The sequence below is a fragment of the Choristoneura fumiferana genome, chromosome 12, assembly GCF_025370935.1.
Source record: "Choristoneura fumiferana chromosome 12, NRCan_CFum_1, whole genome shotgun sequence".
Lineage (NCBI taxonomy): Eukaryota > Metazoa > Arthropoda > Insecta > Lepidoptera > Tortricidae > Choristoneura > Choristoneura fumiferana.
Genome location: NC_133483.1, coordinates 22,275,906 through 22,302,888, shown reverse-complemented (window position 1 = coordinate 22,302,888; position 26,983 = coordinate 22,275,906). Strand labels below are relative to the sequence as shown.

General features: G+C 39.1%; 1 protein-coding gene and 1 long non-coding RNA gene across 3 annotated transcripts; one reads left to right on the top strand and one right to left on the bottom strand.

Annotated features, from left to right (window-relative positions):
* The first annotated feature begins 701 nt into the window (after positions 1–701).
* Positions 702–13,636, top strand: LOC141433860 (ionotropic receptor 75a-like). Of its 2 annotated transcripts, none has more exons than XM_074095959.1 (16): positions 702–818; positions 1,696–1,785; positions 2,274–2,440; positions 2,904–3,033; positions 3,790–3,885; positions 4,769–4,848; positions 6,212–6,339; positions 6,460–6,517; positions 7,209–7,324; positions 7,746–7,954; positions 8,598–8,642; positions 10,090–10,274; positions 11,559–11,697; positions 12,368–12,530; positions 13,007–13,195; positions 13,366–13,636. In XM_074095959.1, the coding sequence occupies exons 2-16, from the start codon at positions 1,716–1,718 to the stop codon at positions 13,400–13,402; spliced, it is 1,812 nt and encodes a 603-aa protein (XP_073952060.1). In that variant the 5' UTR covers positions 702–818; positions 1,696–1,715; the 3' UTR covers positions 13,403–13,636. The 2 variants fall into 2 exon arrangements, with proteins under 2 accessions (XP_073952060.1, XP_073952059.1); XM_074095958.1 differs by having other exon boundaries at positions 1,649–1,785.
* Positions 7,916–21,214, bottom strand: LOC141433864 (uncharacterized). Its single transcript, XR_012451969.1, has 3 exons — positions 21,148–21,214; positions 9,930–10,026; positions 7,916–7,936 (listed from the first exon to the last, which is right to left on the bottom strand). It is a non-coding gene; the product is annotated as an uncharacterized lncRNA (long non-coding RNA).
* Positions 21,215–26,983: the final 5,769 nt, after the last annotated feature.

The following is a 26,983-nucleotide window of genomic DNA, read 5'->3' as shown; positions in this document are numbered from 1 at the left end:
ATTTTATACGCAATCTGCCAAGTTTAGGTAAATTTTATACCTAGCCTAGTTATTTACTTTTAATTATACTACTAAGTAATAATTTTCAAGCAAACTTAACCGTTATAGTTTTCCTTGTAAGTTTGATATACTTACTATCATCCTGAATTTTTTCAAACTTTTCCACCCACCTGTTTAGATTTTAGAGGGGAGGGGGACGCTCGATTTTAATGAAAATTTGCACTTTAAAGTTAAATATTTCGCAAGCAAATCACTGAATCAATCAATCAAAATCGTCTTAGCAACTCCCTAATAGTTTTAAAAGACCTACCCAACGATACCCCACACTATAGGGTTGGATGAGAAAAAAAATACCCTCACGTTATGTCTATGGGAGATACACTAAAATTTTTGTTTTCAATTTTTTATTGTACCATTTTCTCGACATACTTTTTATATATATCCGTGCAAAATTACATCTTTCTAGCATTGATAGTCCCTGAGCAAAGCCGCGGACGGATAGACAGACAGACAGACATGGCGAAACTATAAGGGTTCCGTTTTTGCCATTTTGGCAAACAAAACAAAATCCAAACAGAATCCTCCTTTGAGCAGTCGGATTAAAAACGTATTCCTATCATGGCTTCTTGTACCTTTTTTTAATGATACTCAATTACCTGCTCTGTCTACGCTCACGCCTCATTCGCGACTCGCCGACACTGCAGCGCTCTTGCCCAGGGTTCGCTCCACTGCAAAATAATGAAAGTAGCCAGCTGTATAGGTTGACTAAGTATTGCTCACCACTTTGTCTGCATTCTGTATAACGTTTACATTTCTGGGTAAAAAAATATAGTTTGTGTTACCTCCTGATAATTTATCTTATCTTACTTCTTACTAATATTATTAATGTGAAAGTTTGTGAAGGTGTTTGGATGTTTGTTACTCAATCACGTCTAAACCGTTGTACTGATTTAGATGAAATTCGGTATACAGGTAGTTTGAGTCCCGGGGAAGGACAAAGGATAGTTTTTATCCCGAAAAATTGCATAGTTCCCGCGGGATAGCGATAAAATAATACTACGCGGACGGAGTCGCAGGCAACAGCTAGTAGCTTTATAAAAGTGAAGGAGTTTAAAGGTTTGGTAGTTTCAAAGTTAATTCGCTGTAATTAAACGCGCAACCCCCCGCCCCGAGCCTCACCCCCACCAAACACCCACCAAAACGCAAACAGTATATCAACATTTTAAATTATATTGACCCGGATAACTCACGTCTTAAATCGAGTTTAGCCCGATATGTTTCGGGTCAATATATTCAATACGAGTGAGTCTGACGGTACTTTCATGTTTAGTATATCAAAATGCTAAAAACTTTTACATACTTAGTGCTATTTTTAACCCCCTACGCAAAAAGAGGGGTTTTATAAGTTTGACCGCTATGTATGTCTGTCTATGGCACCGTAGCTCTTAAAAGATTATTTGAAAGCACGTTTTTTAGCAATGGTTTTTAGATTATGATTTATCAAAATCGGTTCAGCCGTTTTTGAGATATTGAACTGTGAAGTGAAAAAGTCGGGATATTTTAATTTTTTGTTGATTAGGTTATTTCAACAGTCAATTATTTCGACTTATCGAGTTTGACCACGCAACTCTTGGAATACTAATTACAGAAAGATGCGTCTTATATTGTTTCTACTCGCGACTGCAACGGCTTCAGCCACGAGCCCCCAAGGACGTATGTTGGCGGACTACTTTCTGCACAAGGACGTGAAATACGCGGCGTACCTTACTTGTAGGGCGTCTCACGGTGAGTTGATTAGCAGGGAAATCGTTTAGGAATGCTTAATCTAATAGTAGAGTTGTTTCTGGGAAACTGTGTACATTTTTAGGGTTCCGGAGCCAAAATGGCAAAAACGGAACCCTTATAGTTCCGCCATGTCTGTCCGTCCGTCGCGTGATTAGCGTTAACCGAAGGTTAAATGTGATGCCGTCTCCGTTTATTCGAACAAAACAAATAGAGACGGCATCACACCTAACCGCCAGTTAACACTAATCAATGGATGGTGAAACAGCCCCTAAGAGTAAATAGCAGCGTAAGGTATAAAATATACCTAAACTTGGAAGATTCCGCATAAAATACGAAATCCTTAGAAAAATATTACTTAATTTTTTGCGTAATTGGCTAAGGAACCCTATTTTGGGCGTGTCCGACACGCTCTTGGCCGGTTTTTGTACATAACGAGTTTTCAAAAAATATTGCTATTATTGATGATGCCGTAATTTTCTGTTTCATAGAATACCTAACAGTCTCTTCGGTTCTGATGAGCGAAGGCATAAGAATGGCCGTCGGCCGCATTGACCAGGACACCATGAGCTTGGAGCGGCTGTTGTGCCAGTGGGACGCGGCTGTGGGCGTGATCCTGGACGGGGCGTGTCGCCACACACAGGATGTCTTGATTGATGTATGTTGGTCACTCTAAATATTTTTAGTGATTTTTTGGGAAGTTATTATGTTATTAAAGTAATGTGCATATACATTTAAATTAATATGTAAGGTACATGTCTATAATTTCTTCTCTGAAGGTAAGGCAGGGTGCCATAGCGTTGCCCTAAATACCACTAGGAAGTGCAAGTAGCTATATCATATATAGATTAATGTAGGGAATAAAGAAACCGTTTTTTTAATATGTTTTTATTGTTTAACAAACCGAGTTGTAGAGTTTATTTTTTAAATATTTAAGAATAACACAAAAATATAAATAATTTATAATTATGAATCAGATAGAGACATGTCATTTATATTTTTAGAAAGAGATGGAATGCAAACTTCGAAATCTAAAAATAGGATATGTAAATTATATCTGTAGATAAGAGTGGGGTGGAGTGGATATTGTAAATTTAGTTCCACGACATTTTGTTTCCCAGGCGTCTGAGTCTATGTTGTTCGACGCCGCGCATGCGTGGTTGGTGCTTAGCGATGAAACCGACGCGCGCGCACTGCTCGAGGATCTGAAGCTCAGTGTTGATGCTGACGTCGTTGTTGCTTCTTATTGCGGTACCTATTCTTGTGTGTGTGTATGTGTTTGTGTTTTAGTAAGTGTGTGTGTTGGCTACTCTTCCACACTAAAAACTGTAATATACGGGTAGTTTTAAGAATGGCTTATGTGTCAGGTTGAAGGTACAAATCGAATCAATAATTTATTTAGACAGAAGCACATAATATATAATACAGAAGTGGCGGGTGGCGGATCAGCAAGATCGAAATCATACATCACAAAAACCAAAAATAGTAGGTAGCGACTTGGGTGATATTTTTGTAAATATTCTGTCGGTGTTTTTGAGAATTGAATTCGCGTGGTGGCAACAGGTTGAGGGTAGTTATTAAGTGTTTGTTCTGCAATACAAGCTAGAAGCAACGGACGTGTTTTACTGTTCCTCCTTGAAGCTGACTCCAGTCTGCATTAGATATCTCTCAAAAACGAATTTGATTGTATGTAGATAGCGCTGAGTACCTACAATATTATTTATCGAGATCGATTTAGTAAAAAAAACACAATTTTAACTCAATTGCCGGACCTCCGCGGCCTCCGCTGAATTGCTTTATTTTTGTCGTTATTATTTGTTAATAGAATGACAATCTGGGGATACGACAGTTCCCTCGCCAAGTCAAACATAGGAAAAGCATGGCCGAAGCATACTCTTCTCGAAGCAATTCAGGCTATCTCATTTGTTAATTCAATTTTTTTTAATGCACACATCAAACAAGGTGAATCATTCCGTAGATTAACCCACTGTTTTATTTCTTTAACAGATGATGGCTATTGTCTCACTGATGTGTTTAACTTTGGACGCATCCAAGGCAACCATTTGGAGCTTAAGCAACTAGGAACGTGGAAAATGAATACAGGTAATCCTCATTTAAAGTTTAATAACAACATATGTTACTATACATTACAATGACTTTCTATTGATGAACTAAAAGAATTTCTTTGCTCACCCGCGACCTTATGATAGCTAAGTTTATGCAAAATATGCGTATTCATGCAGTTCCTCCAGCTCCACACTGTTAGATAGAACACACACAAATCAACCAAACCCATCTATCACCACCACACTACACTGATGCGTTTTGAACTCACCAGAGCTCATCTTCAGAGCAACAAAACCCCATACACTCAACTACAACTCTCTATTGAACACCACAAAATAAATACATAGAGAAATATTTCTTAGATGAGCAAAAGATACTTCACTTCACTTGTCACTTCAGATTGATCTATTCCAGGAAAAACTTACAAAATAAATAATAGGTAAGGAATTTATAGAAATAGCAGGTGGTGCAACTTTTACAGTCTTATATAATGTAACTAGGTACTTCCTTTTAGAATTTTTCTTTTTCTCGTCTGTTTGTTCGGATAAATACAATTCAGAGCTATTAAAGGGTAGAATATAAGTGCACAGGTACGGGTCTTCTTGCACTAACTTATCATCAGGTGAGATAAAGATCGTTGCTAGTAAAAATATAAGTCTTAGGTACTTAATCACTTATGAACATTTCAATTAAACTAAAAGCTCTTAAAAATCTAATGTATTTTAATGACTCTCTTAAATAATCCATGCAATTCTCCTCAAAACTTCAATCACACGCTGGCAAAAACAATACAAATTAAAGAAAAAAATGTAGTGGTCAGCGGTACAAAATTTGGCCCACTCTACATACAAAATTATCCATTATTGCATACATATGAGGGCCAGATTTTTTGCCGCTCAGTATATTTTACAAATTCTAGGTTTGGACATTTCGCTCCCAGGATTCAAGTACTATGATCGCTGGGATTTCCACAATCTCACTCTGCGGGCTGTCTCCGTGGTAAGCAATATTCCTAATATACAGGGTGTAACATTTAAATCGGTCAGTATGGGAAAGTCTGAAATTATAATATGAACGGAGATCTGTTCTTAGGAACCATGTCATCGATTTTAGTAGCAAGAAAAACTGCAATCATACATAAAAAAATGGTACCTACTCAACTTGGGAATCGAACCTGGACGTTTTACAAAATAAAACAAACATAATTAAAGAGTATGAAATACAATGCATTTTATTCCATTCTAGATATCGTGTTTCATAGTAACATTTATTGCTTATGACCTACACTATCGATATCCAAATAGAAATAATGTGTTTATTTTTAAAACGACCGGGTTCGATTCACCTACTAAGTACATTTTTTTTGAAATATATGAATGCAGTTTTTCTTGTTACTTAAGTCGATGATATGGTTCCTAAGAATAGTCAAAGTCAAAGTCAAAATATCTTTATTCAATTTAGGCACTGACATGACATGAATATCAAAAAAAATCTACCACCGGTTCGGGAAAAACCTCTGTTGAGAAGAATCCGGCAAGAAACTCAACGAGGTATATATTTTTAAACAGATTTACAATATTATTAAATGATATCTGTACATAACAAGTATTTAACACAAACTTTATTTTTAACACAGTAGGTTCGCTATTTGAAGGGATCGCTAAAACGGATCGGACTTATTTCCAAATATCCCTGGCCATGATTTATTTATTTGTTTCTAATAACATTACATATATCATTACAGTTAACCAATACGATAGAGTAACTTTATAATACGCCTTAAATATTAATGTGTTCTTGACAATAGATCTGAATAGATCCTCGTATGTCTTATAGTTTCAGACTTTCCCATACTGACCGATTTAAATGTTACACCCTGTATTACATGAAGATATTCAGATATTCATAAGTTTCATAACAAATACCACACAAATAGTCGATGTAAGATGGCATGATAAACGCAGAAAATTTATTCATGGAAAATGAATTGTGTTTTAAGAAACGTGCCATTGGTGCGAATTGCGAATTAGATAATTCAATGCTGTTTATTACGAATTTATTGACGTGGCAGTATCGTGATAATAGTATTTATAATACTGAAGTGAATAATTATGGCAGTTTTGACACATTATTAATAAGCGATAATATTGTTAGTGCGAGTATGTAACACGTAACACAGCTAAGTGACTGTGGCTTAGCTCAGAAATTATTAAGTACATTAGGATAGTTTTTCATCCCGGGAAATTGCATAGTTCCTGCGGGGTAGCGAAACGAATTCTAAGCGGACGGAGTCGCGGGGAACAGCTAGTTGACTGAATATATTATGATCAGTAAGAACAACTAACTATTGAGTTTATTACAGATACGTGGTCTACCTGAAAAGTTCGATGAGAAGATGCTGTCGGAGCCAGGTTACACGGACGGTGTGGTCGCCATGACTAAAATATCCTCCGCGCTTCTCAACTTGCTTAAAGAAATGCACAACTTCCGGTAAATGTCCGGCCATTCATCCGTCTGTCTTAAAATTTGTCAATCAATGTTTTATTATCACTAAGGTACTACGGTAAATAAAAACTAACTAATCTTCATTAGGATTCCTTTATTTTTCAGTTTCAATTACACGATAGTCGGGCGCTGGATCGGCAAACCTCAATACAACTCTACCCCGGTATTGCTATATTTAATCGCAAGCTGCATCCATACTTAATATTATAAATGCAAAAGTGTGTGTGTTTGTATTAGTGAGAAAATAAATAAGTAAAATAATAATAATTCTGAAATATACATTTCAGGTCAAGTAACCATTAAGCTTTTGGATTCCGAAAGCAAGCTCACGTCTGCCGCCCCCAAAGTTAGCTCACACGCACTCATGTCATGCTCTGAAAGCAGAGCGGTACCGAGGACATGGTATTGCTTCCGTTCCCATAAGCTCTATGGGATCGTCTTGGGAACTTCGACGTCGCGAGCCTGTGACTAGAAATTAAACTAAAAATATACAAGTTTAAAATCCATAAGCTTAACAATATACAGCCTTAAATATAGCAAGGGGATGTATAAAGTCCCTGAGTTAATAAAAAAAATCCTAATCTAAATAATTCAGAGATGTACGTATATAGTCTCTAAATGTCAAAGTAAACTAATTAAATTAAATGTAAATGGTTATGTTACTAACAATAATACAGCTTTTTTAAACTTTCGTGATTTTCATTCATAATTAATTTGACAATCGGGACTATCACGCTAACAAACGACTAACTTCGACCCAATTACAGTGGCTGTGGTCACGAGTAGATTCTACTCACAGTCGTGACCACGGCCACTGTAGTGTATAGGTTAAACCACGCTTTTTTGATTGGCAGACGGTCACTAACACCCTGTTCTGGCGCGAGCAGGACATCTCGTCCACATCAACGCGGCTGTTCCCGACCTGGATGGACTGGATGGACGCCTTCTTCCCTTCTGTCACGGAACTGGAGTAGGTCTTTGATGCTCTTGGGAATGCAATGATGGTGATGTTACTAGATAATGTTTGTCAGATTTTTTGCTAATGGAATCAGGCAGCTGTTGTTTGACGATACGGAAGAAGGAGGAAAGGAAGAACAACGGGTTTTTAACGATCTTAAAGATACCCCTGTTGGAATTAAATGGAGAAACAGGTCCTTGATGGATGGCCAACTGTAAAAGGAAATAAATTGTGTTAATTTAACAAGGGAGCTAAGGTCTAAGAATGTGAAATGAAAACACCTAATCTTGAATTAGATACTTCCTAATATCAAAACTATTTTACATAGGATAATGAGCTGACTTTATTTTTAACCGACTTTAAAAAGGAGGAGGTTCTTAATTCATCGTGAAGAAATTTGAATCAATCCCACAATTTCCAATTTTTTTTTCAGAACGAAATTCTACTACATAATACCAGATAAGGGCGTCGGGGATTATGAGAATCGTTTCCTCACTCCCATGTCCCATGGCGTCTGGTGGTGCTCGGCGGCAGCCGGGGTGGTGTGCGCGCTGGTGCTCGTCGCTGCTGCCGCCACAGAAGGACGGCCGGAGCCAGGGTCCTACGGGATCTTCAGCGTATTGGCTGCGGGATTTCAACAAGGTTTGTAGACCATACCAGGCAAGAGCGTGGGGAACTAGGAACAGAATTTCACCTGTGCTCTATTTCACGAAGCCACAATTTACAAGCGGTAGTCTTTGTTTAACAGTAGGCATTGGAAAGAGACTGCCGCTTGTAAATTGTAAGCTTCGTGAAATGTGCCACGGTACCTGGTGATTGTAGCTGCTGCCGTCACGGAGGAAAGACCAGCGCCAGCAGTTTCCATTCTATAAAAGCCACTTAAAGGGTCCCTATAATCTCACTACGTGAGGATAACAACATTGTATTGTATTGTACTAGCTTTTGCCCGCGGCTTCGCCTGCGTGGAATTCGGTTATCGCGCGCTGTTCCCTCGGGAACTGTGCATTTTCCAGGATAAAAAGTAGCCTATGTCACTCTCGGGCCCATAAAGTATCTCTATGCCAAAAATCACGTCGATCCGTCGCTACAAACATACAAACACATAAACTTACAAACACACACACTTTCGCATTTATAATATCAGTATGGATTATTTAACTCTTGTACATATAATGAAAAGAAATAGGTAACATATGACATGCAGAAACCGATATTCAAAGGAAAATCATCCCAAAAAGCTTTTCTTTTGTGCGGGGTATTCAAGGGTTTTGTACTTAATTTGCAGATTATGTGGATGGAGAGCAATCGCTTGAAGATAATCCGAGTCAAAGTGAGTATCATACTTTTATACAAAGGAAGATATTGCATTCTTACAACTTGACGTAATATTGACTGTTCTGTAATCTTGATTATCTCTGTAGCTTTGGCATCTGTGATCCATAGAAATGGAACAACTCATCATCTATGGAACAACTGGAGATATAAACCCTGTTCATCGCAAATCTTTAATTATCCTGTCGTTAAAATCGATTGACAAACAATTTCAAATTTTTATGGTTCCAACGGAGGGCCACGCGTCGGCTGCAAGGCCGACATCATTCTGAGTTGGGACCATTTTGTGACAATTTGTTTCTGTTTCCGTTTTCCTCTATTTAACCCCTCATCCTTGAGCCTGAGTAAACAGTATGAGCTTAAGTATACACTACATAAATACGAAAAACTAAATTCCGAAAGTCGGAATCACGAATTTCAAAATACCGATTTTTATAAATCCGAACATTAATAATAACTACGGTTTAAAATTACGATTTTCGAAATTCCGTATTTTAATACACCGAACAATAAGAAGTCCGACTCAATAATAATCCGAAATGTCAAAAATACGAATTTCGATTACTAAAATGCCGGTTTTCAAAATTCCACTATCATTACACCGATCAATAATAAATCCCGACTTATTAACGTAAGCTATGTAGGTTAGATTGGCCTAAAACAGTAGTAATTGTTGTGAAACAAAGTCGACGGAGCACCGCTTCGCGGAACTCCTATTCTTCGCAGTTAAGGCGTGAAGCGCCTTGATGCAATTCTCACCTAACCTCACCTGACCTATATATACAGGTCAAATTACCTAAATTGATTGATATTAATTCGAGATTAGAAATTCAAGATTCCCATTATTAGATCTCCAAGTTTATTTTGCCGAATGTCGTATTTCCGAATTAGCGATGTAATTTCGGAAAATTGATAATCTGCGTACTCGTAAAATCGGATATTAAAAAAACGATATTTAGAAATCCGAAAAAATCAAATTTCGTGTTTTTAAGTAATCGGAATTATTTATATGTCATAGGAATTGTGGAAATCGTAGTTTTGAAAATCGGAATTAGTAAATTTGGAATAAAATATTCCGGAGTATTTGGGCGTTCCTAAACAGTATAAATATTAGTGTGATAAGACAGAGGCTAATGGAAGCTTTAACCTTAGATTCAGAAGTAATTAATTCAAAGATTCAGAAAAACTACTGATCTGCCAAAGGAAACATTCTAAAATTACGGAATTTTTCATATAGGAAAATTTTGGAAAGTTCTCACAATTTTGTATGAAAATTGAAACTTACCGTTTCTTAAATTTAAATTCCCTTAATTTCCTATGAAAATGCCAGAAAATTCCGAGAACTTTTCCAACTTTCTGGAAACTTTCCGCAACTTGCACATCTGTAAAAGGAATCATTGCCGTCGTCATCATAAAATTGTTTTCTTTCATTCTTTCTATATTAGGTCGTAAGCTCTCACTTTTAGTAGTGGGCCTGACAAGCATGCTGTTGTACAATTACTACACCAGCAGCGTGGTATCTTGGCTCCTGAATGCAGCAGCGCCAACTCTTAATTCCCTGGACGGACTCATTAAAAGTGACTTTGAACTCATCTTCGAAGATATAGGGTACACCAGGGGCTGGCTAGCTGTAAGTTATTTTCGTTCTTCTAAAATAAATAGTTAATAGGTATCCGTTTTACAATTAAAAAAGTAGCACGAAATTTTTGTAGGCTTTTCGCAAGGTGGACGGACGATTTGGTAGAGACTGCGGGTAGCGCTTAGCTGTGACCAAATTGAAACCGCTTTCCATGATCCTTGGGGAAAGCCTAGTCTCCAGCAGTGGAAATCTTCCGGCTGATTATCCTGATGATCATGGTCTATTATCACACAGCTCTTGGCATAGCTCTTTCTAGATCACAGATGCCCTAGCGACCCATCATCATCATCATGTCAGCTGAAAGACGTCCACTGCTGGATATAGGCCTCCCCCAAGGCTCTCTATTCAGACCAGTTTTGTGCTTTCCGCATCCACCGCGATCCCGCGATCTTAACCAAGTCGTCGCTCCATCTTGTTGGAGGCCTACCGGCAGCTCGTCTCCCGGCGACCCTTATCATTTATAGCACATGGTAAACAATGCGGCAATAAATAACCCATCTTGCATATGTGTCACTGGGGCTGTAAATCATGGCGTTGCATAAAAGGATACAATTTAAATTACAATACGCGTTTGACCGTTTTGACGCGTCGCGCACAAAGGCTGGCCGATCGATCCGATATACGTTTTAATAAAGTATTATACAGGCATAATTAATGCGGCGGCTTGACGGTAAGTTAATTATACGCCGCCTAAAATTATTTTATTAAATTTCGCCGGGTTTTTGTCTCGGCGCTTTGGGGATTGGTTTTAGAACGGGTTGGTTTCATTTTGGTAGCTGATTTGATTTTTCCTTGATGTACTTTTATCACTGACTTTATTATCTTCGATCGCGTTCACCAGTCTTGTTACAACTACAAAAAATATAACGGTGAATATTTTAAAGCGAATATTGTAAATAGTTAGCGTTTAAAAATTAGTCCCTTATCAAATAACCTAGTCTATTACGTCTCTCCACTGAGCATAGGCTTTCTCTCAAATTCTAAAAATAACACTGCTGCAGTTCATTCTTTGTATATTAAAATTAATTAAAATTATTGATTAAATGGTTAAAAGGCATGTAGTATAATGGTTTAACCTTCGGCCCTCAAGCAGAGGGTCGTGGGTTAGAGCCCGGTCGCGCACTTCTATTTTTTTTCGAAATTTATGTGCGAAAGTACATTTACCAGTCTGCATTGGGCTCTTGTGGGAACTATGGCCCAAGCCAAGCATTCTGAGCCTGTATCCTGCAGTGGCGAGATGATGATGATGATGATTAAATAAGAGTCTCTCAACAGACCCCAGGATTTTTCTACTATAGCGGCATTAAAAATGAGAAAGAAGATGAGTTGCGATTGAAAAAAGTGACGAACGCCAGGCGAACGGTGCCGCTCCTGCTCAGCGTCGAAGAGGGGATCGAGTTGGTGCGGACTGGCCGTAAGTTCCTTGCTATAAACAACAAGACAAGTGCGAGCCAAAGTCGAGTAGAATAGAAGACCGCGGAGCCACTTGAGCAGCGTCAGGCCACACAGCCTCAACTTGAGTCTAACTGAGGCTGCTCACAATGAGTACGCGTGCGGTATGGGTATGGGTCGCGGCGATGAATTGGTGTCATTAACCTGTCCTCTCCCAGGTTTGTGCCCAAATTCCTTTGATCCTGTTATCCTGGGAGATGACAGATTAAGCACCGTGTCTCAGGTTGAGTCAGCGTCTCCACTTGCGTTGCCTCGGCTCCAGGTAGCCTGTCAACACGAGGCTGTTTCTAATGAATCAGCGGCAAAAGGAGAAGTATAAGTCAATAATATTGTTGAAATAAACACGCACGGCCATGAATAATATTTTTTTTTCTTTCTACCTTCGTTTGACTATCTTAACGAGCACTCTTTAGGCTCCGGCTCCACTGAGGCGGAGATGAGCAGAGCGGAGAGGAGACGTGTAGGATCGACCAATTATATTAGTTGAAATCCACATCTCGGAGACGAGATGTAATATGATTGGTCAATCCCTACCCTCGTCTCCGCCTCAGTGGAGCCACAGCCTTAGTCCTTGCGTGGTCTTAGTTTTCTCAATAACCTTCTTTTAGATAAATCGGCTTATTTTACTCCAGGGTACGCCTATCACACGGAACCGTACACGGCCAGCCAGGCCATATCCCGCACGTTTGTGGACAAGGAGCTGTGCGCGCTCGGAGGCTTGCAGGTCATCACACCGGCGCCTGTCTATATCATGGGGCAAAAGAGGAGCCCTTACAAGCAGTTTTTCGTATGGAGGTAGATAATAATAAACCTTTTTTAATGATGAATTAGATGCAGCTGCTTAAATTCTGCGTGTCCTGGCCATCTAAGAAGTCCTGGGCATCTATATCATGTTCATTGTGGCGATCTAAGAAGGATACCTTTGTTCAACAACGGACATCAGCTGCTGCTGATGATGATGATGACCTGATTTATCACTCGAAATCACTCCATCCATGGACAATTCAAATAACAAATTCTAGGAGCGTTGCCAGCTTAAATACTAAGTTGATTCTAACAACATTAACCTTACCACTGACTTCCTCTTTTATCCTGAATACTGTAGCCCATGCACCGCCGCTCGGCAGCAGGGTTATTGGCTAGGACTCGGTTAGATAGAGCTTTATTTACATTATAAAACTGCTGTCATAGGCTCCATATTATTACAAACACAAGCACAGCTACAAACCTTGAAATGTCCATAAAACGAAGTGACATCTTTACCCTTCCAGCATGATGCGTCTCTTGGAACGCGGCCACGTAAAGGCCACACGGGCACGGGTGGGGGGCAACGTCCCCCCCTGCTCGGGCCGAAACCCACGTGCCTTGTCACTAGGCCAGTCGGCACCAGCTTTCCTGCTGCTGGCTGAAGCCATGATGCTCGCTGTGCTCATGCTAGCCGCTGAAATATTGTGGCACAGGTACTTGCAGATTCTTTAAAATTGATTGCCTTAATAATTACATTAATAATTTTAACTTGTTGTGTTATCTCATTTTATTGAGATGTAATGTTGCTCCGAAACTTCAAAGAATCTCGTCCGCTACGACATATCTGATGGCGGTTGTACTAAAAATCAGATTTTTTTTTCAGATTCGAAAAGCGAACGGTGAACATAAAGCAACGGTAGCCAGCTTTAAAAATCGAATGGAGATCACTTTGAGATGTTCTACGCACCTAATAAACGTTGTGATAGCAGCACCTGTGCAAGCCGATGCGGCGTTGAGTTTTTCTCCAGAAATTAATTTATTTAAGAACATTACACTACATAAATGTTGAGCACTGCAGAAAATGGTATCTTTAAAATCAATTTAGATTTACTTTATATTATAAGAGCTACGTAACTAACGAAAAATTAAAGAATGGAAAAAGTAAAGGATCAATATTCTTGTATAACCCCTTGTTGCCCTTTTTTCGAGTGTTCAAACCCGAAAAATTTACCCAAAGAAATTATTTATTGATAGATTTAATTTATCTGTTTTCTTAAGACCGAATTCCCACGTAGAAACTCGTAGAAATTATCAATGAGCCTGTAGATAGGACACGTACGACATTCGCGCTTTATCTCTAAACAGAATTGTCCGTATAAAAAAACAATAAAGGTGATGCTGAGAGGGATGGCGGCGATCGGCGCGTTACAAATGGTGCTATCAATTCTGCGCTCATTGAATATGCCAGCCGACGCCTTATATTTAATTAAAAAGATTGAAATATTAGTGTTCAATTTAGTAATACCAAGACGTCAAAAATTTCTGTTCACTTTTGTTTGTTCGTTTATACTCTTTATTGTACAATAACTTTACCAACAAAAAGTTGGAGAACCCCCGACTTTGTCACTTCAAAAGTTCAATATTTCAAAAACGGCTGAACCGATTTTGATGAAACATGTCTAATGGTAATCTGTGACTAAAAAAAATATTCTGACTGCACAAAAAATATCTGAAATTTTGATTCGTACATTCATGAGCAAAACTAAACTTTGTATCTGATTTTAAAATTAACTCCTGACTCTCTGGACCATTTTGATGTAGCAATTACACTACCTACATTACTTCCTTCGTCTAATGCGTTCGTCAAACTTGTTTCAAACCAAGATCAGGTGGTCCTCGTAGGCTAACGTTCTCGTTGGCATAATGTCTGCAATGTAATAGGAGCAAAATGACCATAAATTAAAAGGCACTATCTCCAAAGCAAAGCTAAGCAATCTGCAGGTGGTAGGACCTTGTGCAAGGTCCACCCGGATTGCTACCACCGTCTTGCTCGCTAATCCTGCCGTGAAGCAGCAGTGCTTGCACTGTTGTGTTTCGGCGTGGAGAGTAAGACAGCCGGTGAAATTACTGGCACTTGAGGTATCCCATCTTGTGCCTCTAGGTTGGCAACGCATCTGCAATACCCCTGGTATTGCAGATGTTTATGGGCGGTGGTGATCTCTTACCATCAGGAGACCCATTTGCTCGTTTCCCACCCAGTCGAATAAAAAAAGCAAAATGTCATTATTACTAGAACAACAGCAACTTAAATGGTCACGGGAACAAAACGTCCGCAATGAAAATAGTACTTTTTACAACAGACAAATATCACACATAATCAAAGGCATGTTCAATAAAGAGTAAGCTTTATTTTAGCTGAGTGGCCTGTGTCCAGCAGTGGGACATTAGGGTGGGTTGATGATGATGATGATAGAATGCAATACCAGCAGGCCTCTTGCGACTGAATTCTATGCAAGCGTTTGCCCGATCGCTCAAGCGCAGCGCAGATTGCCGGCGAGCTAATAAGCCAGCCCCGGATGCGGCGTGTGTACACTGCCTTATTTGCCATGGCTCTCTGTTAAGCCACTCGCTTCTCAGTGAGTTGTGTATAAACAGTGCCACTTGAACTCTTGGGGTGTTACTAAGTCGTGTAGCTACATGGTCTGCGTTCATATTGGCTTTCCTTTCGAGCACACATTGAAAAGGCTCATAGCAAATGGACCCTCTACATCCCCATAAAATTTAGACATGTAACCCATGTAATTTTTTTCTTATCAAAGTAAATTATAAATATATACCTTATATTTGTAATTTACTTTGTTTTCCTAGTTTTTATAGTTAAAAGAATTGTAACGTAATATTTGTTTGAAAAGATTTTACAACAAAAACTAGAACCGACTACAAAAAACCATGAAAATAATTTTCTACCAGTCTGAAGTCGGTGCATCAGCACGAGCCAGCAGGAGTGATTGAAACCCAATATACTCGTATAGTTGTAGGTGAGATAGACGATTATAGGTCCACTCCTGCTGGTTCGTGCTGAGGCACCGACTTCAGAGTGGTAGAAAATTATTTTCATGGTTTTTTGTAGTCGGTTCTATTTTTTATTATAATTTTTTTTTGGAGTCGGTTTTATTTTTGTTAGAAATTTTCTTTATTTCTCACTTTTTAGTGATTCGTAGCCAAAGTACATCTCACAACGACTCTATTAAGCCCAAACACGACTTAGTTACGTTGTTTTATAACAGAGTTCCGTTGCCTACCTTCTGACTTCAGCATCAGATCAGTTAAAAAGAATCATTAACTTTAAGCTTCTTTTTAGTCGCTTATCTAGTATATTAATCATGATCGTTTATAGACGAGCGAGCATTACTTAGCTCTGACGAGTTCCATTAGTCATTTACGGTCTTCTTCATCAGGTCCAGGTTACCAAATGATACTTTCTGAATGTAAATGTATTTTTTAATGCAAAAACTGCCAAAATCGTCATAGGTGTGCCTATTAAATTTGAGGTTTGCTCTCAATTTCCCTAGAATCTCATCATCAGATCTTGACTTGGTTACAATGGAACCACATCACAAGAATACTCTTTCGAATAAAGAAATAATTTTGAAAATCGGTCCACAATTGACTGAGTAATCGGTGAACATACATTCAAAAAAATACAAACATTGGAGCATAGAACCTCCTCCTTTTTTGAAGTCGGTTAAAAATGACTTTCTGCCAGGTTACTTATGGCGTATTATTTTTGGCGATGATGGTCTTTCCAAAAACGCTGGTAGTATAAAAAATGAAGCCCTTTGCGACCTATTCTCAGAATCAACGTTTTGATTTGTTATTAAATTTTTGAAAAAGGAACATGTCGAACGTTCGAAGACGACGAAGACGTTCACTATTGAAGAAAGGTTCCCGGGTTCCGTTCAATTGTCCTACAAACTTATGGCATAATTTTATTTTACTACGCTCAAAAATATCATAGTTTTATTTTAGTATAAAAACGGAGTTTATTTAGTTTTACTGTTGAGGTTTTAGGCTACTTAACGGATTTATAGAATGCCTAGATGCCTACTTACTGTTTTTTACCTTGTACTTTTTATTTGAAGTTTTTAAAGCACTCCGGTTTTCAATGTTTTTATGTATTCATAAATTTTCCACCAGTTTCTTGGACGCAAAACGCCATTTTATCCGGCAACACCATTTCCACCCTTAACCGCGGCAGCCCCACTCGTGTTTCTTCCCGGGATCAGGAGCATTATCCTAAGCACCCCTTTAAAACAGTACGTTTAACTGAATATAAAAAACGTGGGAATATCCCAGTAGAGAACAAATGGCGGGTTGTAAAAACGACACTTTATTCCTTGTTATTGTCGCCGGCGATCTGTCAGCGCTAAGTTCCATTGTCTCTTGGTATATTAGCAAAGGGCTACTCCGAAATTCAAAACACACATCATACCGTCATTCTTACTCTCCTCTTTAATATTATAAGCGTGAGCGCAACGACACGATACGAAGTTCGAATTTGAAACTTCGCGAATGTAAGGCTAGCTTTGCTACGCTAGACTGGCGACGCGGCGAGGGTGTTCTCTGTTCATTGCGTGGTCGACACATCTGTCGTAAAGAGGTTATCAGGCAGTGCAAGCAATGAACAAAGTAAATGGTCGCTGCATCGTAGTTCGCGCGCACTCGTGGCTAAGCGGTAAGAGAACAGATTGATAAAAGACAGAGGCTCTAGTTTTTAAACGCACTTATGTTAGCTTCAGCTGTATGTAAGTATATTATATTACTAGCTTTTGTCTGCGGCTTCGCTCGCGTGGAATTCGGTTATCGCACGCTGTTCCCTCGGGAACTGTGCATTTTCTGGGATGAAAAGTAGCCTATGTCACTCTCTGGCCCATAAACTATGTATCTCTATGCCAAAAATCACGATTTGTTAGATGTATTTTCCGATATTTCTATTTTCTTGTATAGTAAATTCCGATCGTCTTTTTTCCCTGTAGACAAATTTCCGAACGCCTTCTTTCACTATAGACATATTTGCCAATATATTTATATTAAAGTACCTATGTATTATTGTTGTAACAAATCTGCGAATTGTAATAAAGATGAGGGTAGTTGTAGGACATCGACGGCCGCGCCGAGTAGTCGAGCTGCTAATGCAATGGCGCGCAGTTCACGGTTGGCCTCTCAATTGACCCATTCTTTACAAACATTCACGGATTAGGTACTATACCTATAAACATATAGTTTGTAATAATGAACGGAAAGATGAGTGATGTTCGAGAGTTGGTGAGCTGTATTGCCAGGCCTTTAACGAAAATGAAAGATTAATAACATGCTTATAATACTATAAACATATAAGACTACAGAGATAATACCAGACAATAATCATGATGTTGATATTGTAATGTAAGTACGCCTGTAAAACAGAAAACCTAATCACGTGCTCCAGAGGCATGAAATTTTGCAGGAGGTTCATGAGGTTGGAATTCATTATAGAGGTTTAATTTACCTTGGTGAGTAAAATGCCGAATGAAATAAAGAAACCCACCCGTCCCTCGCTTGACAACAACTGAGTGCCCGGTACCACGAAACTCAACACAAGCGCCGCCCGTCATACAGTTTGCGATAATTAAGCGACAGAAGCTATTCCGAGACGTAATCATAGTACTTTTCAAATCACTGCGGACAGATTATGGGTACTGATGCATCTGTCTTTACTAGACTGCACCCACAGTCTTGCTGCATTCCGCGGGAGAATGCATTTGCATACAGATGGAAAACGTCACAGCAACATTACTTAACTACTGACAGGCAAAAATGCAGCATGCAGTTCTTATTACAGGGACGCAAGAGATCATTTTGCAATGCCATTTAGCTGTGTGATGCGTTTACTAGCAATGTCTAAAGAGAAATGTCTTTAGTAATATTGTACATAGTGAACTATTTTAACCACTGGCAACAGAGTGATATTGAATGTAACCCATTTTGTTTCTTGAATAATTGTTGCCATTATATTAATGCTTTTTAAGGGTTTTCTTGCTAAAAAACGAATCCCAACACGACATAATATGTGCTGTATATCCTGGCTGCAGCATCAGCTCATCCTGTTGCCACCATTGCATTGTAGAATCAAATACTTATCAAAACGAATCCAAACACGATATATCGGCTATGATTTTATCAAGAGTGCACCGACTAATTTTCTGGATATCCTGGCTGCATCATCAGGCCGAGAATTCCATAATCTTGCATAGTTATATAGCATACATGGGTGTTTCAAATTGTAGGTCTCACATATGTTTGAAAGTAAAGTAAATACCCATTATGCGTCTAAGATTCCTACCGCAGCGAACAAAAGAGCTGATGATCTTATAACGGCTGAACCGATTTTGATAAAACATATATGAGAACCATCGCTAAAAAACCTGCTTTCAAATAAATAAATAAATCATTCAAATCGGTCTACCCGTTTAAGAGCTAAGGTGTCACAGACAGACAGACAGACACAGGGACACACCATAGCGGTCAAACTGAAAACCAGCGCTGCGGCTTGCCGTGGCAACACGCTGAGTATGGCCCTTTTTGCTTCTTTCGGCACAATGTCTTTTTCTTTCTTTTTTAGTATGTAAGAGTATGTAATAAGGTTGCCTTATTTTTAATTGTATTTTTTTTCTTTTCGCTTTGCCGAAATTTGGCAAATAAATTTATTCTTTTCTTTTTTATTCTTTTTTTTTCAAACTTATAACACCCCACTTTTTTGCGTCGGGGGTTAAAAAAAGGCAAAGGATCGTTCATTCAATCCTATCCCAATGGCTGCTTGTCTGTCTGTCTGTCTATGGAATCATCACTCTTAAATGGATGGACCGATTTCGCGGTTATTATTTACATGAAAGTGAGTTGCTTAAGCCTATAGACGATGGATTAAAAATAAAGTTCATATTTAGCCGACAATGCCACGGGATGCCGCTAGTGTTGGCTGAGATAAGGTTTCTAAAGATGATTGGAGTAGGTCTTCCCTGCGGACAGAGATGAGCGATGAGAAAATCCTCTGTACAAAAAAAAAACAACAGCCATTGTGGGCGGGAAAAAATGGTCATGTGCAAGTTGGACTCGCGCACCGAGGTTTTCGCTTGTAATGAGATTTTATTTTATTTATTGGGGCGCAATAACATTAGAACATTAACATTATAATGCAAGCTAATTACATTAAGAATATGATTAATTACAGCATCATTAATGGAATCATTAATGGGAAGTAAACGTTATACGAAGATTTTTGTAATTTTGTTAGATATTTAATTTAATGAAGATAATTAATGATTTCAAATCCTACTAAAATTATAAATGCGAAAGTTTGTATGTGTGTGTGTATGTTTGTTACTCCTTCACGCTGTAATGGCTGGACCTTTTTTGATGAAATTTGGTATTTAGATAGCTGAAAAACATATAGGCTACTTTTTATCCCGATATTCCCACGGGATTGGGATGAAATCTTGAAATCTCGATCGCTGACTTTAGAACCGTGGAATTTGGCACGGTATTTTTTAAAGCAACGTCCATGAAGACAACAATATAATTTTTGTGAATCCCCACGGGAATTTTGTAAAATCCCAGAATTTCGATTCAACTGCTGGTTTTATAATGGTTTACGCGAAGCCGCGGTTAAACAGTATAGTAACTGAATAAACGCTATTCTCCTAGTTTTGTCCAAACATAAAGTAATTGAGACATCTCATACTCTCTCCCTCATCTCAGACCGATGATATTGAATTCTATATCACTCGCGCGGCGTATCGAATTGTATTCGATTAATAGCGTAATTACACTTGTAGAACTTAATACAAGGTGTTTGGGGCAATCAGGGGTTACGAAAATAAGCTTATTGTAAAACTAGAGTTTACCCGCGGTTTCGCACGCGTCAAAGTCAAAGTCAAAGTCAAAGTCCCGTGGGAATTCCCGAAAATTACATCGTGGCTTTCGTTGACATTGCATTAAAAGCCACTATGCCAAATTTTGTGACTTTCAAGTCATCGGTTGTTATTTCGAGATTTGATCCCTATCCGATCCCGTGGGAATATCGGGATAAAAAGTAGCCTATATGTTATTCTAGACGTCCAGCTATCTTCATACCAAATTTCATCCAAATCCGTCCAGCGGTTTTAGCGTGAAGAAGTAACAAACACACACACACACACACACACACACACACACACACACACACACACACATACACACACACACACACACACATACGCATTTATAATATAGGTAGGTATACAAGTAGGATAAAGCGGTAACAAGCATGAGGGGTCATTTGATGGAAAGTAAGTACCGCAATCCATAGCAAGAGGGCAGGTAATGTCATCTTTGTAATCCTATTTTAACGTCACAATATTCAAATGTCGTGGTAGCTTGATTTGACTATTGTCTCTCAAACAGAGGGTCACGGGTTCGAGTCCAGGCTAGCACCTCTGGGTTTTTACATTTATTTGCGAAGTTACACAAGAGTGAAATATTACCTGCATACCGGGAACAACTACGCTCCCACGGAGGCCTGCAGGATAGAGAAGGTAGGAGTAAAGACCCTACCGTAAAACCTCCTGAACCTCCCATCGAATTTCCTCACCTGTTTGTTTTCCAATGGCATCAATATCTCTATAAATTCGTCGATTCCAAAATCCGCGTATTATGTACGAATAGAGATTATTCACGGAGCGCGCCTTTTATTCCATACCATAAAAGTTTTATGCGCCGTAAAATTGCCCAATATTGACTCGCGCTGGCAGCGTCAACACGCGACCGATCGCTGCTTCAAACCTTCGAAAAGTTATTGCAAAAAAGTATTTCAACTGACTGCAATTATAATTATTATCAATTGCAATACTCTTTCCAATACTCTGTCCAACAGACAGACACTCGGACAGGTCATTGAATATAATAAAGTTCTTAAAAGACTATGGGTTATATGCTTATAGGAAAAGTCGTCTAATTTTATGTTCGATCTATTTATTTGCAAGGAAACCTAACAGAGAGGTTACTCACGCTGAGTCTTCCGGAAGCTGATTGCCACTCAATAACACATTGGCTCTAATTTACTTCGAACAATATAATATCTCCCACTGCCACTTAAGCATAGCAATTTTTGGGCTACATAGTTTATTTCAGATGCGGGTCTTCTTAAAATTCTTCTTTGACCTTGCAGAGATACTCCGAGCATGCTTTCCATTGCCCTTTATTTAAAGAAGTACATTTTTAACACAGTAGATTCGCTACGTAAGGGATCGCCATTGCGGATCGGAATTATTTCCAACACCCCTCCATGATTATAATCATTAATTTAATAATACACTTCAGACACTAATGTATATGTCGGCGGCCGATCATAAGATCCGCCAGATCACGAAATTCCTAGCCATATCGTAAAATGGCGCCATTTCATGAATTGGCTAAAGGACAACCGCCATATCATTCGAAACTTATCGTTTAACGATTTGCCTAGTGACGTTTTGGCAGATCATGAAACTCCTAGGCATATCATTTCATTTGTTTCGCTCGGTAAAATTCAAGGAATATAGACGAATGCGTTGCTCTAATCGATCTGCCGTATTGTTTCTCAGGCACATCGTGCCTGGCCATCTTTTAGCTATATCATGAAATGGCGCCATTTCATGATGTGCCTAGGAATTTCGTGATCTGGCAGACCGACATATACATAGGTAACTATGTAGGCAATTCCTCAGAAATGACTTTTTGGTTTTAGTCAGCCTGTAAAATGGAACTTTAAGCTAATCTGTGTTTCTAATAGCCTTTGGCTTATCGACGTTAGTGGGAAGGCGCCACGCTTTAACCATGCCAAACTACAAGCAATGTGTCTTGGACGCAAATCACATAAGAGCAATTGTTTGCTGCCGTTAGGCCAACGTGTCGCACGGGGCATTGTAGCTAACTAACTGGCTGTGTTTAACTCAAATCGGCCCCTCGGCGGCCGTAACCACTGTCCGTGACAGCTCACGCAGAGTAGAACAGAATGGTTAGACCTACTTATAAACCTGACAGGCGATTGGTGACCGTGATAGTTCAGTCTAAGATAAGTTTTGTAGGGAATATAAAGCTTGGCAAGCGCAGCGTAGGACGTCCACCAACGAGATGGACGGAGGACCTGGTTAAAGCCGCGGGTTTATGGTGTATGCAAGCCGCTGCCAACCGAAGCGACTGGAGGTCTATGGGGGAGGCCTATGTCCAACAGTAGACGTCCTACGGCTGAGATGATGATAATGATGATGATGTTAAAGCTTCATCTAAACGGAACTCAAATCAAATTGCCCCGATTAAACTCGTGTTTCAAATTGTCAGAGTCGAAGAATTGATTGACTTAGGCGCTACTTCAAACTTAAGAGTTACTCTTGTCGATGGAGTATTTTCCACTCATCCCTCCTATGAGCCATCCTCTTGACCTCTTAATACGACGCGACGCCGACTTTCTCCTTTATTTGATCGACGTGGCTGCGCCTACGTCGACCTCTTCTTTTACCCTCGATGTCTCCTTCTAGAATCCTCCTTTATTTACCAAATTACGCAAATTTCTCACGTCACGTCTAAAGTGTTGAAATGAATTTACTGTTACTTCTGTTGCTCCAAATAGAACATTTACGGCGGGTATCGTCAACACGCAGATGAGCCCGATCTGAACCCTGTCCCGACCGCCATTCCGCAACAATTAATAATTAATGCGTAATTATAGCCCGCTTCACTTGCAGCCATCGTTGTTCTGACCAAACTAAAGCCCAGTTTAGACCTAAAAGAATGTCGTGCAAGTTGCACTACATTTATTTATGACTTGTTCTACTTATCTATTAGGAAATTCCCATATATGACAATTTTGTACCGTTTTCGATTTTATTTATTTTCTTGATCATTGTTTTTTGGATTATTTGAGCTCTAGTAGTTAAAATGTGACCTAAATTATGAAACAAATAAAGAAAAATAAAATAACTAAGTAGCGTTTGACCTAGATTGGAACCTCCAGTTAATTTACAATGCAATATTAAATCGTTAAGCACCACGCTGATGGAACAGCTGTCAATATTACTGATCTTAATTGCTAATCGATTTGATTTGAATTGCTATTATAGTGTATAATAAAGAGTCATCATTGTATTGTATTGTAGGTATCTTGTTGCGCATGATTGGATTAAAGATACTCCAAAACCGAAAAACACGCTTTTTCCCAGAGATTTCCAAGTTACACCGACTGCTTGCCCCCCAAAAGCCCCCACATGGCAAATCGTTAAAGCCTTTTCAGAGATCCTCGAAAGAAAGAAACAAACGAGAATTCCTCGTTTAAAGATGTCAAATAATTATGAAGACAACGAGACAAAGAAACAACCACAAACTGTGTACTTGAAGATGATTGTTTTATTCAGAAATCGATATCATAACTGAAAATAGTACGATTAGAGTCCCCTGTACGCTCACGTCCCACTGCAAACGTAGTTGCGTTCTAATTTACAAGCAGTCTACGGATCAAAACTCAAATTTGCAACCATAATGGGGGCAGCCGTTATGATGTTTATAATTAGTTATGGTTAAAATAAAAAAACAATAACGAATTTCCATTTCTCATACAAAACTTAAAATTATTGTGATTTTATTCTGTTACATTGAATATGAACGAAAAATAATTATAAACATCAAAATAGCTGCTCCTATTATAAGAGTAGTCGCATAGTTTTTTTTTTGTTTCAGTGTATTGTTTGTAAATTAGAACGAAACTACTGTGTATCAAAATGCGATCAGCGGCGAGCGTACTGGCGACTCTTAAGACCTCTTTTTACGAACCAGTAACTCCAGCACTGCGGTAAAAGCAAGAAAGGAGCCACCACAGTATTTTGCCAACTAAGCCGTCATCATGAATATTCACTACTAAAAAAATACCTCATCGTTAGTTTCTTTCCGGACTCTTCTCAACAGAGGTTGTTCCGAACCGGTGGTAGATTTTGTTTTGACGTTCAGAAGTGTGCTTATTATAAGTCTAAGTTGAATAAATACCTACTACTCGTCTACTCGTGATCACGGCCACTGTAATGTGGTCGAAACGTCGAGGTAAATATTATAACTCGTGTGTTTAGCGAAGTTTAGCGTGATAAGTCCCGGTTGTGGTATTTTAATTATGAGTGAAAATAGCCAAAGTTTTAAACATTACAAATATTCGAGAGTTTGACTTCGACTTTGACTGATCCTCAACCGAGGACCATGCTCACTGTCAAGAAGAAGACTACCTTCAAAGTATGAAAGAAAGTATCAAACAAAACACCACTTAGGGCCGACCGCGAGCGGCGACGGGACATTAGAAGTTGCCGCGGATGAGCTCGCATCAGCTTTTCACTTTGTCGGGATTTTATTCGACTCCCGCGTATCTGATGGCCGGGTGGTTGTGCGTGGTTAAGCGGGAGCGGGAGCGGAGCCGGAACATGCTGGGCCAGTATATTTTCCATACTTACCTACATCTCTATGATCACCCTGACTGCGTAGATACTTTTGACGCTCTTTAATATCTGATAATTTGAACTCATTATGTGTTCCGAAATTTATAAAAAAACAGCTCTGATATTTAAATGTTATGACAGTTTCATATTCTGATGTATATAGTTAACCTTATCTGGAGTTATGGATTTAATGAAACCTAATGTTGCTGTGAAATTTTGAATACCTCGTACGGATTCCTTGATTCCGGCTTAATCGAGGCCACCGGTTGGTCACTTGACCGGTTTAGTTTTCGAAGTATACAGCGAGTACTACAGTTACTTCATCATCATAAGCCGGAAGACGACGAGACGAGAGATGGGAGACGAGAATTTAATATAACAATCCCGGAATTTCAATTCAACTGCTGTATCTAATGATTTACGCATGCGAAGCCGCGGGTAAACGCTAGTGCTAAATAAATAAGCAATGATTACTCAATAACTACACGGACAGTTTCAAAGGCAAATATCCCTTGCACTCGCTCTTAGAGCGGGAGCAAGCGATACGTCCTGCTTGTTTTGGACAACATTGCGAAATAGGTACGGCTCTGTCCAACATAGCAGTACCACATACATAGATTAAGTGTTGCGGTACAAAATGTTCCCCTGCGTATTCTCCGCTTAAACGTCCAATGTCCGCCAATAGCCGCCCCATACCCTCTCCCTTTCCCTTCATTGATCTCCGTCTCACTGAAAGGGTTCACTTCTAAGCTCTCTGTAGCCCCGAAAGGGCTTTGCCAGATAAGACTTGTTTGGGCCAATCTCTCTACAAAAAGGCCACGTTATCAATTTAATCATGGGATACGTATATGCGGGTTTTTTTTTCTATCAACGATACTTTGGCCTAATGTGCTTTAATGCTTTGAGGTCTCAAAGGGATTTACGGTATCAATACAATTAAATGTTCGAGGAATATATTCTAAGAACGTTTTGGGTTTAGTATGTTTTGTGGGAACAAGTATCTTTGGGTCTTATAAAGAGGGAAATGATGAAAAACTTACGGAAAAAGTTTAAACATGGATTTATCTGGTTCATTGATGTGGCGTTAGTTCTGAAGTGCCTGACTGAGGCGGTGCAAAGCTCGACGCCAACAACGATCTCTCTTTCTACTCTACAGTGTAATGAAGAAAAAGAAGAAAGAGTGTATATCTGTTTAGCGTCATGTACGTCTTGTATTTGTTCTATGTTTGTTTTTATGGCGTTAAATAAATTTATTTTCTTTCTTTCTTTCTATACTCTTCTTCATTACACTGTAGAAAGAGATCGTTGTTGGCGTTTCGATTATTTTTAAACATCCTCATAATCAGTTGACACTCGTCTCTGGCACCTACTTTCCTTGTGCGTGCGTGCGGGACCTACGACTGCATTTTCTTGGTCAGTTTATCTCACAAGTGACTGCTACGTACTTTAGTGCTTTCGAATCCTGGACCACCAGCGGTCTACTTAAGACCTAGACATGGTTCACTAGCTCTGTTATTTTGGAATTCGGTGATCGCTGTCCCGCGGGAACAATGCAATTTTCCGGGATAAAAACTATCCAATGTCCTTCCCCGAGACTCAAACTATCTGTATATCGAATTTTATCTGAATCGGTTAAACGGTTTAGGTATGATGAAGTAACAAACAAACAAACTTACAAACTTTTGCATTTATAATATTAGTCGGATATTTCAGATTCTTAAATTATTTATTCAATTAGGTAATAATTTGTAGTTTATTAAGTACCGGCCGCTATTTTTAGTGTTCATTGATCCATTATAAAGTACGCGTGGGCTCACATGGATAAGTGCCTAAAGAAAGTAAGAAAGCCTGCACTGCACAGCCAAACCGTGGCATGCCAGTAACTCGCCGCCAGTAGCTGCACTGGCCTCTCCAACTCGCCCCGCTGTGACCCGCACATTACTTTGCATGCAGGTGAAGCGACCCGTATCACAAAAG

Excerpts from the sequence above, each read along its gene's own strand:
- LOC141433860 (XM_074095958.1), top strand. The coding sequence starts at position 1,653 with ATGCGTCTTATATTGTTTCTACTCGCGACTGCAACGGCTTCAGCCACG. Across the intron at positions 7,325-7,745 it reads CCTTCTGTCACGGAACTGGA|AACGAAATTCTACTACATAA; the intron begins GTAGGTCTTTGA and ends TTTTTTTTTCAG. Across the intron at positions 13,196-13,365 it reads GCTGAAATATTGTGGCACAG|ATTCGAAAAGCGAACGGTGA; the intron begins GTACTTGCAGAT and ends TTTTTTTTTCAG.